The sequence below is a fragment of the Lissotriton helveticus genome, chromosome 10 (assembly GCF_964261635.1).
Source record: "Lissotriton helveticus chromosome 10, aLisHel1.1, whole genome shotgun sequence".
Lineage (NCBI taxonomy): Eukaryota > Metazoa > Chordata > Amphibia > Caudata > Salamandridae > Lissotriton > Lissotriton helveticus.
Genome location: NC_136071.1, coordinates 841,228,404 through 841,244,808, shown reverse-complemented (window position 1 = coordinate 841,244,808; position 16,405 = coordinate 841,228,404). Strand labels below are relative to the sequence as shown.

Below are 16,405 nucleotides of genomic sequence, written 5' to 3'. Positions count from 1 at the left end.
CTTTTCATTTCTAAATATATGTTTTTAAAAAAAAAAGAAAAATTCACACACAGCAAAATTCAACCTGGCATTTTACAACTGGAGCAGAAGCGGACTTGTCCTATGTTCCAAGAAAATCTTTGAGGAAGCTGGCCTTCTTCTCCACAGGTAATGGTAGCTCAAGGGCTTCCATGGCATTGCTGACCACTGTGATTGAGATAATGTCTGCTCTGTGCAGCCCTGGAGGAGGATGCAGGCCAACCTCTTGAAAGGTGTCCACATTACAGGTATTCTGAAGCGTCAATCAGTTACCATCATCGATGCTCAAAGAGAGCAGGAGGTGACCCGCCTCACTCCCATCTTCATCCTAGCACAAAATGCTGGATTTCTGAATGACAGCCAAAAAGCTCCTGAAAAACAAGTTAGTTACCTTCAACAACGCTCTTTCTGGTAGAGCTGCTAGATGGTGCCTGACTTGATCCAGACACTTTGCAGTAATACCTCTGCACGCTGGTAGGTGGTGCAGTGTGGCTCTGCAGTGACACTTATGCCCCGGAAATGACATAGGTCATATAGGCGCAACTCCCGCAAGTTGAGGTCAGTTGCTTTTGAGACCATCTGCAACCCCACATGCCGAGCTCCAAAAGCAAATGGTGCGACCAGTATGCAGATTCTTAGACTTGGAATCTTATTAATCGCTACAGTCCAACCACAGGACAGGTAGGATGGGAGGGGCAATTAGGAATGAATCTGTGGCCCCCATAAAGAGCGTTACCAAATCTAAGTGACTTGTTCTTCTGATAGACTTCTAGCTGCAGACTCCTCACCTTTTGAAAAGATACCAGAGCAATACCTATTTGGAGGTGGGTCTGTTGATGGACTCATACCAGAAAGTCATGCAAGACCGAGCAGGCAAAATGCTCCTCTTGGCGAACCGGACTGTTCAGACAATCGAGCTTTGTGAACATATAGGGGGGGCCATGTAACCGCCTGGCAATATGTAGCATAACAATGCAGAGCATGCTCCAGCATGAGATTCGTTTCTCTTCTACACAACCTTGCCTTTATTCTTGTCAGAGAACACCACAAAAAGTTGATAGATCTTTTAAAAAAAAAAGAAACACTGTACGGACTATGTAAAAGCTCAGTGCTTTCTTCAGGTCCAAGCAACGGAGTTTCTCCTCCTCCTCCTTAGAGGGGGGTTAGGCAGAGCATATAACGCCAGCAAGGTGATGTTCTGGCCAAAATGGAAAAGTATCACAAGTTTAGGCAGGAAAGATGCCTGTGTACACAAAATCACCTAGTCTCGGAAGAAAGTGGTAGACGGTGGGTTGGCAAATTGAGCTTGAACCTCACTCACATGCCGCACTGATTATAGCAACGAAGAACAACTGTTTTGAGAGTGAGAAGCCGCAAGGAGCCCAAAGACGAAGCTTAGGTCCCATTGTGGCATGACAGAGGGAGTAAACAAATGTTGTAAACCTTGAAGGGTTACTTGATTCACGAACAAACAAAAAATCGGATCGATTGTTGTTCTTTTCAAAGGGCCGACAGTGTTTCATTAGGGACAATTCGTTAAAGGAATATTCTCCATCATAAACCATCCAGTATAATTGTTACAGAATATGAACCTGACCAGCAAATCTCCTGCATCCTCTTGGTGCAAAAGCTGTAATGCGGATTCCATTTCTTTTGTGTAGAAATTAATGGTTTCATGCAATTTTATTGACTATCACTGAAATAATTTATGGTGCAGTCTGTACCGTTGGTGTTTTAGGCTGACAAAGTCACGATTTAGTAGGGAGAACAAATATATATAAAACATACAAGACGACTGTGCCCACGGTTAATAAATGCTTAGACATTTTATATACTTTCAAATCAAATCATTTTAAAAAACAGCCTGAACAACAAATAGTTCTTGATAGTGCAATCGGCTGTTATCAAGCAGAATCAAGAAAGCATTCTGCTGCCTTCTCAACTCATCACTAGGGAGCAGGAGAGTGCGTACATCTACCACAGTCACTGCAAACGAGCATTGCACTCGCATAGCAGGACTGTTGTTAGAAATGCCAATTTGAACTGTTCCGATTGTGTCCAAGTGCGGATGTTTATGTACAAAAGGATAGTTCATCGTATTGTTCAACAATCCAGGATTTGGCGATTTAAACCACAACTCATATGGCGATTTAAACCACAACACATTTTGACGTTTTTGGTACAGTAAAAATGATTATTATTTCAGCGAGTTCCTTTTTTTTCTCTGGGAGATTCACACGAGTAAAGCTAAACTGGGATCTGAGCACAATCCTTTACTTGAATATCTATTAAGCTGTGCTTTCCAATGCTGCAGAAGAGCTAATTATCTCACATTTTTAATAGGCGGGCCAAAGAGAACTAGTGATTTCTTCGCGTACTAGTACTACCAAATCGTAGGGAATCACCGATTTGGTCAGCAGGCAATTCACACTTGTTGTTATATATATGTAAAGAGACAACATAGGATAGCGCTCAGTCTTAGGGCTGTTGCAGATGACAACCCCAAAAAAATACAAGCAACATAACAGTTCAACATTATTTCCAAATGATAAACATTTACATTTAACAAGCTACGAATGACGACTAACACAAATGTTATATTAGAACATACTTCATAAAGCATAAACCAGTAAGTCACGTGTGAACTATGAGTGCTCTATCACAATAACAAACATCACAGGTTAAAATACAAATACTGAGTAATGGCAAAACAAGAAAACATTTGTATAAACTTTTTTGTTTCTTATTTTAGGCAAGTTCTTTCAAGTCAAAAGAAAATTCATATGGGTAGCCACTATTAGACACAAACAAGCTGTTGGCTTAGACCCCTTTGGCAACTTAAAGGTATTTAGGGATTGGGAAAAAGACTGTGCATTTAACATGTAAATACAGGGCACTGCGTGACCCGACTTAAATGCCCTATGCTCTCCACCCCTAATATACATCTTACTAGAAAACTCACAGTATTATGGCTTTACCTATTATAATGCAGCTACCCATTAATCCCAGCCAGTTTATGAACAACCATTATTTACTTTCCTCGGATATGTAGTTCATTTATCCAAACAGGGTGATTAAGATTTTTGCTAAGCAAGTAATATATAATGTATTGCTTTATATCTGTAGCGGTATAATTGGGAAACTACGTTTGGGAACATAAGCGTCTATAAGACACTTGAGTTAGAGTACAGAAACAAACACAATTAAATTGTTGACATAGTTGGCTGGGTGAAGGTTGTAACATTAAAATAGAACATTCTAAAGTCAGAAGAGTTTGATATAAATGCTTATAAGGATAAGAAATAGTGTTCCTTAGAATGCAGAATTATGTAATTTCAGTTCCTTAATTATGTGAATAGGCAATTAAAAATGGCATTTCAAGTATACTTTTATCACAGTGAAAATGTTAGACCAAAATGTAAGCATTGAAAAAGATCGTTTCTGGGATGATAAAGACCAAGTAATAAATCAAGACATACAAAATGCTTCAACGCATTTCCTTCATGTGACATGAATACAAAGATTCTGTAAAAAGTTAGAAAAATTAAAATAAATTACGTATTTAAGTACACTTTCTCTTCAAAATTTTACAAAAAATTCTGAACAGTGTATAATCATCTGCATTTACACTGAATAAAAAGGCTTGAGCATTGTAGGTATCTTCACCCTCTGTGTATATAGTCATCTCAGCATAAGGTCTCAGTCAATGAATCCAATGGCATCATCTTTCGAACACTGGTAGTTAATAGACCCAGGTAATTGGGACCCATTGTTGTTCTGTTCTTAGTTTCTCAATAGCTGTCTGAAGTTTTTCAAAAGCTTTGTCCAGATTGTCATTGATGATGGTTAGATCAAAGTAGTGGTTGTACGCTCTCTGTATCCGAGCACTTTCATCTACTGTTTTTTTCAAATCGGTGTCCTATTTAAACAAATAAAAATTGTAAAAATGATTAGTGCAATCAGGAGTCTGTCCATAAAATGCATATTGTTCAAGCACACAACTCCTGAAATTCAGCAGTCCTGTCATCTGCAGTACATTCATCTCCCCCAAGTTGTAGTCAGCAGCGGCTGCTGCTAAAATAAAATGGTAGGGCAAATCCGCCGCTGGTTGTAGTCACGTTGCTAAGTATTAATGGGGGTGGGGGTGGGGGTGGGGGGGGGGGTGGGGGGGGGAAAGCGGCAACTGACCAGTTGAGATGGCACGCGGTTTTCTTTCACCAGCTTACACTTTCTGAGGTGGTAGTCAAATAGGCTAATTTTCACAGAATGATATGGATTGTCTGTCACATTATGAAAGCCCCACCTTTCTTTTTTCGAACACACATTCGGAGGACTCCAGATTTTAGATGACATTTCTTCATGAACGTTCATAAACAATTTATGATAAGGTCTACCTTCACCTTTTTAAAAGCATTTTCTACGGGTCACTACTAGCATATGATTGATCAGAGCTTATGAAGGGCCTCAAAGGGTTTATTCTTTATAATCATACATTCTTTAGACGGTGTAAAATAAATGTTAACTCAATGATTTTTTTTTTTTTCCAGCAATGTGTGCTACAAAACATCGTCGAACATCCTATTAATCAGTGACATCATTTTCACAATGCCAACATATGTCAAAGAAAGGTGGCACCAATAAAGCAAGTGAGAGAGAAGATAATGTACATGCAGGGCCAGATTTATCATACTTTTATGAAAAACAGCAAGATGCACTGTGTGAATAGAAGGCAGGAATGAGCCCTATTTAACAATGTATGGCACACTGCAGTTCTCTACTTGCGCTGGTGCAAAAGACAAGTTACTTACCTTCAGCAAAGCCTTATCTGGTACAGACATGATTTAGCCGCAGTTTCCTTACCTTTGAACTTCCAGGCGTGGGGCTGTAACTGAACAATTTTTGATAGCACTACCCATGCACACCGGTAGCTGGCGTCAGTCTACTTCGCATGATGTCATAGGCATCGTGTTTGTCGTCATGTCCGCATCGTCAATATAGCCGCCACAACTCTGGGCGCTGACGTCAGTACTTTTCACGACTTTCCACGCCAGAAACCCGGAGTCATAAAGTGACGGATGGTTGTGTTAAAAAAAAAACCAAAGCAACTAGGCCCTGAAAGGAAAAAGCCCTCAACACTAGAACCATTACGCAGTGCTGGGAGGATGGGTGGTTCAGTAAGGAATCTGCGACTGGATCATGTCTCTACCAAATAAGACGTTACTGAAGGTAAGTAACAAGTCCATCTGATAGAGACATCTAGTTGCAGATTCCTTATCTTTGAACAGATACCCAAGCTATGCCATCCACAGTGGAGGGACTGCGGAAAGATTTAGCCCAGAAAGTCCTGCAAGACAGAGCGAACAAACAGGCCTCTGTGGACCTGGGAATCAAGGCAGGAGTGTCTGGAAAACGTGTGCAGCAATGCCCATGTGGCTGCTTGGCAGATATCTGAAACGGGAACACCACGCTGGAGAGCCGTGATGGCCACTTTTACCTTGGTGGAATGGGCTCTAAGACATTCAATAGGATCCTTCTTTGCTAAGCATTAACATTTGATACAGAGGAAAACCCAGCAGGATTATAGTCCTCTTTTGAACAGCACGCCCTTTCTTTGCACCCACGTACCCTATAAAGAGTTGGTCATCCACTCGGAACTCTTTGGTTTGATCGAGGTAGAATGATGACGCTCTTTTTACGTCCAGACGATAGAGACGTTCCTCTTCCTTGGAAGAGTGCTGAGGTGCAGAGAAAGTGGTAGAGTAACCGACTGCCCCACATGAAAGGGTGTTACCACCTTAGGTAGAAAAGATGCCCTTCTGGGAAGCATCAATTTATTCGGAAAGACAGTCAGAGGCTGTGATGACAGAGCATGCTGTCCGTGCACCCTCCTGGCAAAGGTTATTGCCATTAAGAAGGCTGTTTTGATGGTGAGCAGCCGTAGAGGGCAGTTGTGCAGCAGCTTAAATGGTGCACACATCAGAAAGATGAGAACCAAATTAAGGTCCAACTGTGGCATAATAAAGGGTGAAAGGGGTCAAGAATCTCTGCACCAAAGGGGATTTGAAAAAGAGAAGGCTGATCAGGCAGCCGAAGAAAAGAGAAAAGGGATGAAAGATAGCCCTTCAAGGTGCCCAGAGCAGAGTCAAGTAAAGTATGAACATGTGGATATCAGATAAAGATGCAGATAGAGGGTCAATAGACCGTTCCGTACAATATCTACAAAATTTGGACCATCAGCAGGCGTATACCGACTTTGTGGCGGGACGCCTGGCTGCCAGAATGACCTCACAGACTTCGGGAGGAAGGTCGAAAGCTGTCAGCTGTCACCGCTGAATCTCCACGCAAGGAGGTGGAGGGTGGACAGGTTCAGGTGGAGAACCCTCCCCTCTTGTTGCGACAGGAGATCTTCCCGAAGGGGCAGCCTGGTTGGGGGATCGACGCTCATTGCAAGAAGCTCGGGATACCAGACTCTCCGTGCCCAATTCGGAGCAGCCACAAGAATGACTTGTGCCCGGTCACTCCTGATCTTCTTGATCACTCGGGGTAGGAGTGGCATAGGCGTACAGGTGGCCGGAGCTCCACTCGGGACAAAAAGCGCAGTCGAGCAAGAGATGCCTAGGAAACTTCAGTGCACAAAACTGCTGACAGTGCGCATACTTTAAGTAGGCGAACAGATCTAACTAAGGCTCTTCCCACCGCTGAAAGAGTCCTTGACCACCTCCAGGTGGAGATGCCACTCGTGATCAGCTAGGCACCTTCAGCTGAGTTTATCCACTCTGGCGTTCAGCGATTCAGCCAGATGCTGAACCACCAAGGTAATGCCCTGCTGTACCAGCAAAGTCCAGAGACGCAAAGCCTCTTGACAAACAGTCCACAACCCCACCCGCCTGCTTCTTGCAGTACTACATGGGGGTTGTGATGTCCTTGAACACGTGGACTACCCTCCCCTTGATGGACGGCAAGAAGTCTTTTAGTGCCAGCCGGATTGGCTGAAGAACCAACAGATTTATGTGGAGCTGGGCTTCTGCCGGAGACCAGAGTCCTCTGATCGCCTCCTCTCTGATAGCCGCTCCATCCCAGAAGGGAAGCACTGTCACTACTTTGAGGTCTTGATGGGGAAGGGAGAGGGGTCTGCCTCTGTTCTAATCGTGGTTTGATAGCCACCACCGCAGGTCTTTCCCAGTGCCCTCCGAGACATGGACCAGGTCGGTGAGATTTCCCAGATGCTGCGTCCATTGGAACTTCAGGTCCTATTCTGACATGGTCCACAAGAAGGCTGCAAGAGGCCATGAGGGCCAAGAGCCTCAATCATTCTCACTGAAATCCAGGATAGAGGCTTAAATATCGGTATCATAGCCCGAATATCCAGAACTCACCACTCAGGAGGATAAGTCCGAAACTGCACCGTGTCCAGAACTGCTCCGAGGAAGGAGAGTATCTGAGAGGGAGTCAGGTGTGACTTTGGCACCTAGACAGTGAACCCCAGCAAATGCACGAGGTCTGCAGTAGTCTGGAGATGGAGACGACTGCTTGGGATGAGCCCACCTTCAACAACCAGTCATTGAGATAGGGGAAGACTGGAACCGCTGATCTCTGCAGATGAGCTGCGACCACCGCCATCACCTTGGTGACCACCAAAGGGGCGCTGGTGAGGCCAAAGGGGAGCACAGCAAACTGAAAGTGCTCCTGGCCCACTGTAAACTGCAGGTAGCGACGATGGGCCAGCAGGATGGAAATGTGGAAATAGACATCCTGCAAGTCCATCGCTACCATCCAGTCTTCTTGTATTCCCTGTCCGGAGGGGCGGAAGAGAATGCGTCACAGAAAGTGGAAGCCTGGACCGCCAAGCTTGGTTGGGCGGCTTTGTATGGGGGCCAGTGCTGGGCGATGACGGCGTCTGGGAAGATCACTGTGCAAGTGCAACCGGTACAGACCCGGGAACGGGTCCGATAGGAGGCTGTGGTGAGGAGCTGAAGGCGCGGGACCCAAAGGCGTGGGACCCAGGGAATCTACTTCACCTGAGCCTGCGGGGCCCGAAGACGCGCAGGCAGGGTCAGGCCGCCCAAACACGGCAAACATGGTGTTGTTAAATTCCTCTGTGAGGAGACAGCACAACATTCTAGTAAGTTACAAAGAACATCAAATATTCATTTTCTTTAATGTATCTTATCACAGTGTTCCCAAATGTTAAAAGACTTGACAAGGAATACTTTTATAATTTTAGTTTGTTTTGTCAACAATGAGATAAACCTCAACAAGATGGCCAACTAAGACTATAAAATTGTGCCTAGTTGTGATAAAGTGGCTCTATATATACTGGACCAGAATGAGGTACAGTGTGTATAGAGTCCACAAACCCCAGAGGTATAACAGAGGTTAAAGTCAGGACTGACCTTACTCTCAAAAGTAGTAGCTTGGTCGAGCAGTAAGGCAGTACCAGAGGACAGTGTAAAGCATTTGTTGTACACACTCAGTCAGCAAAGGATTTCACACACTCAAGGACTGACCTCCAGGCCAATTGTTTTTATATCAAAAGATATAGTTGTTTTATTTTTGGAACCAACAGGTATCAAAATATACTTTTCTCAATACGAGTACTCTCATGTAATTACTTTGCAAGGAAGCAATGAAGTTTGTGAACACAATAGATACAGGGGTTGCAGTAGGCAACACAATTCTAAACACACTTTAGCATTGAGCTCAATGGATTGTCATCATATAAGTACAGTTGATTATAATACAGATTACTTTAGTAGTTCCAGGACTAGATCCTAGATTCAGTCCTGGGGTTTAAGCTGAAACCAGATTAGCAAAAAAGTTACTGTAGTGAATTTTCATGACTGTAAAGCGGTTTTAAAAGTTCACACTTAGAAACTTTTCAATGAAAATCTGGCAATGTTATTCAATGGGAGAAATTTCAGGTTGCAGGTAAAGTACGATCGCCTTACTTTTGTAATCCAGTACTGGGCTCCTAGGGCCAGCACTGGGGTCTTAACTCAAAACAGGCAGGTAATTGCGTTTCAGTATTTTGTATGATTTTTAAAGAATATTTCAAGTTTTCAAAAGAAGACACTTGGAAGAAATTTCATAGAAAAGCAGACAATGGGTTCCTATGGAGAAAATCCAGATTAATAGTAAACCCGGTAAGGATTACTTTTGCGGTTCAGCTACAAGGTACAGTACTGGCTTTTCCCCTGATCACAGGTGAGTACTTCGGAATTCGGGTGATTTTATATGAATATTTTTAGTTTCCATAACTTCACACTCGGGGTCCCCCAGGGTCAGGTAAGTACAGTTGGTTCACACCCAGCGGCGCAGGGGCGATCGAGTGCAGAGGTAGTTAGGCCCAATGCTTTCCAATGAGGGAAAGGGGGCCTCCGGTTGGTGCCTGCTGGCTAGCAGGCCACATGGCTGTGGGAGCTGGGATCCTGGTCACTTGCTCAGGGCAAATGGGGAAGTGGGATAGGGTACAGGTTGCACTGCCAGGGGCACTCGGGTGGCTGGGTGCAGGGTGCTTTTGAGCCGTCGGGCACTCAATGTTATTCAAGGCGGAACTTGAAAAGGGAACAAAGGCTGCAGGCTCGGGGACGAAGGATCTTCTGGAGCGACCAACACTTCGAGGGGTAAGTTGGGATCTTGGAAGATAGGTAGGCACCGAGGAGTTGGGCACAGGGGGCCGTGGGGCGCCGGGTGCAGGGGTATCTTTTGAGGTCGGGAAATCTTACCCCCTGCTGGTCGCGGTCGGAAGGGTCCTCTGTCCTGAGGCTGCAGGCGTCGTCGGGGTCGGTGAGGAGGGTCTTTGGGCACTGGACTTCAGGTCCTAGTCGCCGGGAGGACGTCCTCGTGGTCCTGGATCGCACGGGCCGGGCTCGGCGGGCGAAGAGTGGGTTGGTCCGGAGCTTCCTGGCTGGCACCAGGGGTGTTGTTGCAGCAGAGCCTCTGCTGATGGGAGTCCCAGGCTTTAAGAGGGTCAGGGCAGGCAGGTCCTCTGGGTGTCCCAAGGTTGCTGTCTGCAGGAGTCGCTGGGATTAGGCAGGAGCAGGTTCCAGGATCGACAGGCCGGTGGGGCTGGGGCCAAGTCAGTTGTTGTCGTCCTGTTAGCAGCTGCACGGCGGGTCTTCTTCTTCTTGATCTTCTTTTTTTATCGGGATCTGAGGAAGGAAGGTTCAGGGAGCCCCTAAATACTGAATTTAGGGGCGTTGCAGGTAGGGCAAAGACAGGGACCAATATGTCCCTGTCCTGGGGTGGGTACATCCCCTAGCCTGCTCCTCTCTTGTGGGACGGGGGAAGGAGCCTAGCTGTGATTGGGCAGGGCCCCCCCATCTACAAGATGGCCGGAGCCCGGGGTCGTGCTTCACCTCGTCTCCCCCACCTGAGGGGTGGGGTTGGCACAGGTGGGCACACCCCCTTCCTGACATGATTTTTCCCGCCAGTCTTCCCGCCAGAGTGGGGGACAGGACTGGTGGGGGCCAGTTGCTGGGTACAGCAAATGGTCTGGAGAAGCTCACAGAGGCGGCAGCATGCCTTTGAAGCTTCCCCCTGCCCATCCTGGGGGAGGAGACCTAGCACCTCGCCCAGGATGTGCATTGCTGCAGGCCCAGGAGAGCGGGGGCTCTCCACCCAGGGGTCCAGCAACATGTCTGCTGTGTGGCAGCCTCTGGAGCCACTCAGCCCAGACGTGGATTGTAGGTTAGGTTTTCAGAGGGTATCTCTAAGATGCCCTCTGGTGCATTTTACATTACATCCCACACTGGCATCAGTGTGGGTTTAATGTGCTGAGAAGTTTGATACCAAACTTGTCAGTCTTCAGTGTAGCCATTATGGTGCTGTGGAGTTTGTGATGACAACCTCCCAGCACCATATACTCTTAATGGCATCACTGCACTTACAGTGCCCAGGAATGGCCCTGGGTACTGTAGGGGCACAGGGCTCATGCACCTGTGCCCACACCTCTGGCATAGGGTGCCCATGCCCACAGAGCCCACTGCCCTGGCATACTGAAGTATGCCAGGGCAGTGGGCTCTGTGGGCATGGCACACAGGGATGTTTGCCATGTCGACTCTTTGTTTAGTCCTGCACCTAGACACTCAGCCTGCAAAGGCAGTGTGTGGGTGTCAGGGTACAGGGCCCCTGAGGGTGGCACAGTAAGTGCTGCAGCCCTCAGGGGTCTTCTCTGGTCACCATGCCCTGGGTACCTAGGGTGCCATTTACTAGGGGCTGACAGGTGGCCAGAGATGCCAATTGAGTTTTAGTTTCAACACCGTTTTAGGGAAGGAACACAGGCCCTGGGTACCTGGTTGGCAGGAACCCGGGGCACACTCAGTCAAAGCACATCAACAGTTCAGCAAAAAAGTGGGGGCATACCAATGCAAGAAAGATGGCACTTTCTCACACTAGTATTTTGCATATAACAACTATTGTACTCCATTGAGTGCATCTATTATTAATTGGCATGCAGGAAATTTGCATGGCAGGGTTGACTAAGCCTGAAAAACCTACAAACAAATAAAAACACTGATAAGTGTAAAGTGCAGTAAAAACAAAAGAAAAAAAGAATCGGGTCGTAATAAGATAATCAAACTGTAAAACAGAAGCATCAGTGCTTTAAGTTAAACTTATACAAAGAAAAAACATAGGCGATTGGCCCATCTCACCCAACGGAACCTGGGCAGTCATACTCAAACATGAGAATGTGGTGCACCGTAGGGATAAATTCAAGTACAAACCATTTGGTCTGCAATGAAACAATTAATTTTTACTGGGATCTGAATTTAATCACACCATGCTCATCTTATTCAATGACCTACACCGGTCTATACATCAAACTATACTCTGTGTTATAAGTTTTTTATGTCTCTGATACACCAGATGAAGTAATAAAAATAAATAAAACTCTATAGACTATATTATATACAACACATTGTACAGCTTGAACAGGCCACATGTTCCCCAAGTCTGCAAACCATTGTCCTTTTGTTCTTCCTTTTTAGTTTGAAAAAGGTTGTTACATGATGAATCCAGTGTTTAATCCACCGAGAGTACACCCTAGTCAGAGGCGTCCTGGTGCAACAGCCCCTTTACTTCGCTCCTTATGACTGGACTAGTTATATAGCAATATATCTCGTGGGGATCCTCCTAATCAAAGGTCGACGTGTTTCTGCCAATATCCACTCAAGGCTTCCTCAGGACTAAAAAGATAAAGGAACCAAAGCCTAGAAATAAAACAAACTCACCTCCTATTTATAAATGTACACAACAAACAAGGGGTGAAACATATGACAGAGACCAAATGTGCCATCAGCAAAGAAAAAACACTATGGTTGAGCCTGATGTCCTGGAAAAAGTGAAATGGAAATGTCGACATGCTAGTGATTCATGCTACTTTATAATATACAAAATGTTGAAGGTGGACGCAAACAAGAACGAGAAGCCAAGACATATCAATATTATGTTAAACATGAGCATTATACCAGAAAACGCATGCATGAAGCACATGGAACAAATATAGATCTCATGCAAACATAGTGTAACTGTGCAAGGGATGCAAAAACGGTCCAAATATGAATGCATTGCCTAGGTTATCCAGGAAAAAACATTATGAAGACTGTGCCTTGCATGGGAATGCCTACACATATACTTCAGACATGAACCACGTATAAATACCAATAAGTGACCACCTATATGCAAGAAAGCAGCAAGACAGGAAAAAGAGGCCCATACCAGGATGGAGAAGGTGGCGGATGAATGTGGCATTCATATAACACAGCAAAAGAAGTTGTAAAGGAATGCTAGGATGGGTACGAGATAAAAGGAATTACGGATGTTGAAATTGAGAGGCTTATGACCGCATTTAAAGGAATTGATCGAAAGCATTAGAGTGGAATGACACTGAGAAGCTTTGAGAATTGTGGTCTAAAAGTAGAAGTTGGGGAAGAGGTAAAGTAGTTTCCCTTATGAGGGGCAAAAGGAGAAGCGTATGTCCCATGGTCTCGATCAAATCATTTTTATTTTTACAAATTCCTTTACAAATGATAAGTGGTACGCACAGATGGAGGAAATTCTGACAATTTCTAAGGAATTGCAGGAAGACTTGGATGTGTTGTTTAAGGTAGCGGTCCTGAAAGATCTGCCAAGGACTAATGCTCAATCACCTATCGTTAGGACTAAGTATAAGGAAGTCATAAGACACCAACAAACTAAGGTTTCCCAAAGAGAAGTTAATTGGCCAAAAATGTATCGAACAGCCCAGGAGCCCAAAGAATAAGTGAACTCTAATTTTGAGAGACTAATACAGGTGTATAGGAAGCACAGTGGGATTAATGATCCTTTAGACGAAAACATGGGTGGATTTCTTACCTTTTTTTGTGTACGGACTAAGGCCAGAAATCAGCAACCAAATTATTCAGGGCGTCCTCTGTTGGCAGAGTAAATCGGTTGGCAAGATCCTACAGACTTTAGAGGTTAAACGAAAAGGACTGAGGGAGAAGTTCATGACTGCTCAGAATGCAGGGATTAAGGGAATTAAGCGTCCATTCCTAGTGCCCAAATTAGACCATAATTTTGGAATGATAAGACAAAGATTTCCCCCGAATTATAGTGAAAATAAATTTGCAATGGGAGAAGTTGAGAAAACAGGTCAGGGACTAATAAGTGCTCTAAAGAAGGTGGTGCAGTGCCACATTTATAACAGGGTAGGGCACTGGAGAGGGAGTGTAGGTACAATCCGAGCCAAATCGTGACAGAATCCCAAGGGTTAACATTGACATGCTCGGGAGAGCATCCCCCAGTGCCTAAACGCCATATGGCTGTTCAGAATGTTCAAAAAGCCCAAGAACTTCAATCAGCTGTTGAAGCAGGGAGGTATCCCAAGACCACAGTCAAATAACAGAGTTGCTCAAAATCCTATGATGCTGCAAAGAAACCAATTTCGAAACTTCCACAGATCAGGATCAATTAAGGTGCCCGAGGGGGGAGGAGGAGTGCATAGGTGTTGATTTCCTGGAATTGGAACTGAGTGGACCATACGTGGAGGAAGAGGTAAATGGACATCCTGTATATTTCCTAATAGAAACACAAGCCACTCGTTCACCTGCTAGACCTGTTAGGTTCCTAACCTACCCCTCTCGGGAAAAGAAATCCACATTGTAGGTATCACAAATCAGCAGCATACTAAGTTACTGACCTAGTACCAGCGAAAATAGGAGATATTAGTGAGCAACACCAATTTGTAATGTGGGATTCCAGTCCTGTAAACCTTTTGGGCAGAGACAATCTCTTCAAGCTAAATTGCACCATATTATTGCATTCAGGATGGGGTAAGAACTGAGACTCGAGTGGCTGACAGTTTAAGTTACAGTCATCAGAGGCTGTTGTCAGGCTATATCCGGTTCTCCATGCCGAGGAATTGCCAATAGGTTTGAGGCAAATAGTGAAGGAAGAGCTTTGGGATTTTACTGGAGCGTAAATTGGATTGATCAAGGATGTCAAGCCTTACTCTTTGGCCAAATGTAATCTTTCCTCAGACTTGCCCCTAAAAGATGACTCCCGAGGCCATTGAAGGGAATAACCATCAATGACAACATGATAGGGCAAGGGATATTGAAGGTGGTTATTGGAAGCCCTTACTCCCCAATGATGGCTTTACAGAAGTCAAATAAAAAGGTGGAGGATCATTCAAGACCTCCAAAAGATTAACCTGATTGTCCCATGCTACCCTATGATACCGAACCCTGCAGTGTTCCAAATCCCCCCAGAAACCGACTGGTTCACGGTTACTGATCTTTGTCAGGCATTCTTCTTGGTCCCATTACATGAAGAAAAACAATTTCTCTTTGTGTTCCCTTTCCAAGAGAAGACTCTTGCGTGGTGTTGCACTCCACAAGAATACACAGGGAGCCCATTCTAATTCAATTTATACACAGATTATCTCTTGATCACGTCAATGACTAATGAAGATTGCAAACAAGACACTATTGCTTTGCTTAACCATTTGGCTGAGAATGGACAGAAGGTCTCGCCTGAGAAGCTGCAATATTGTCAGAGTAAGTCATGTATCTGGGACACCAAATAGCAGAGGGAGTGAGGTGAGTGTCTCATGAATGCATAGACAGTTATTAGCATGAGGTTCCCAACTACTCAGAGAGAGGAGAGGATGTTTTTGGGCATGGTTGGCTACTGCCTAAAATGGATCTCAAATCTTTTCTTGGAGGCAAAGCTTTTAATAAGGCAGACGCAAGCCAACATTAATGACCCGGTACCAAAAGATGACAGCATTGAAGCCTTCCAGGAGCTTAAAAATTTACTTTGCAGGGCACCCACTCTCAGAATGCCAGTCCATATTAAAGACTGTGGTATTTTTTCATGAAAGAGATAGGCGTGCCTTGTCTGTACTAATACAAGTCCATCTAGACACCAAGAGGGCTCAAAAAATTCACTCGACCGCTCGCATTTGCAAGTCGGATTAATTCAGGACGAGCTATGTTTAGGTCCTACTTGCCCTTTCTGGCGAGTAGGACGACAAACTGCCACTTGACCTCTGCCTCTGAAAGCAGAGGAAATGTGACAAGATAGCAATATTTAAAGGAGTCTTCATTGCTCACAAAGTAAATGAACAATAACAATGCTTTTAAATCTTGTTAACCTGTCACATTTGGCTCCGCTTTCAGAGTCAGAGGTCAAGTGCATTTTAGTTAGGTCGAGGAGATTTTGTAGGTTACTAGACATACAGGTCTAGTGCATTTTTTATGATTTTTCGAGCCCTGAACAAGCATCCCATCAGCTATTTCTCAGCTACTCTTGATATGGTGGCTGGAGCATTCCCTGGTTGTCTCAAAGCGGTTGCAGTGGTCAGCCTTAGCGTTCAAGAAACTGAGGGTATCATGATGGACTATCATTTGATTGAGATGGTTCCACACTCCATTGAGAGCCTCATGACTCGTATCAGAACTCTGCATTTAACAAACAGCCACCTAATCAGCTATGAGAGAATCATTTTGGTAGCTGAGAATGTTTACATCAGGAGATGTAACACACATAAACCAGGTTCCTTATGACTAACCCCAGAGGGAGACGATGAGTGACTTCAACTATGATTGCATCTGTGTAACTGAGTTGTGCACAAAACCAAGGCCTGACGCACAAGTTACTACATGTGTAACCATATATCTGTAAGAGACATTAGTTAGTGATAGATTTCTTACCTTAGAATATCCCCAGGAGTCAGACTGGATCCGGAAAGTTTTTGGTCAGCAGTACTCCTGTGCGTCGGTAGGCGTCGTTGTGCGGCTCCGCGTCCGTCGCGGGCGTCGTAAGCGCTGAGATGACATCACGGAGACTACTTAGGCACCACCCATGCTGTTGTACACGACTTTCCACGCCAGGAACGCAG

General features: G+C 44.9%; 1 protein-coding gene across 2 annotated transcripts in view; it reads right to left on the bottom strand.

Annotated features, from left to right (window-relative positions):
- Window positions 1-1,825: 1,825 nt before the first annotated feature.
- PALS2 (protein associated with LIN7 2, MAGUK p55 family member) overlaps window positions 1,826-16,405 on the bottom strand; it is an 811,509-nt gene continuing 796,929 nt past the window's right edge. The window contains exon 13 of one of the 2 annotated variants that reach the window (XM_078663457.1): window positions 1,826-3,937. In XM_078663457.1, coding sequence (XP_078519583.1) covers window positions 3,761-3,937 — 177 coding nt within the window. In that variant the 3' untranslated portion in view covers window positions 1,826-3,760. The remainder of the gene's footprint in view (window positions 3,938-16,405) is intronic. The other variant, XM_078663456.1, reaches the window with a different exon arrangement.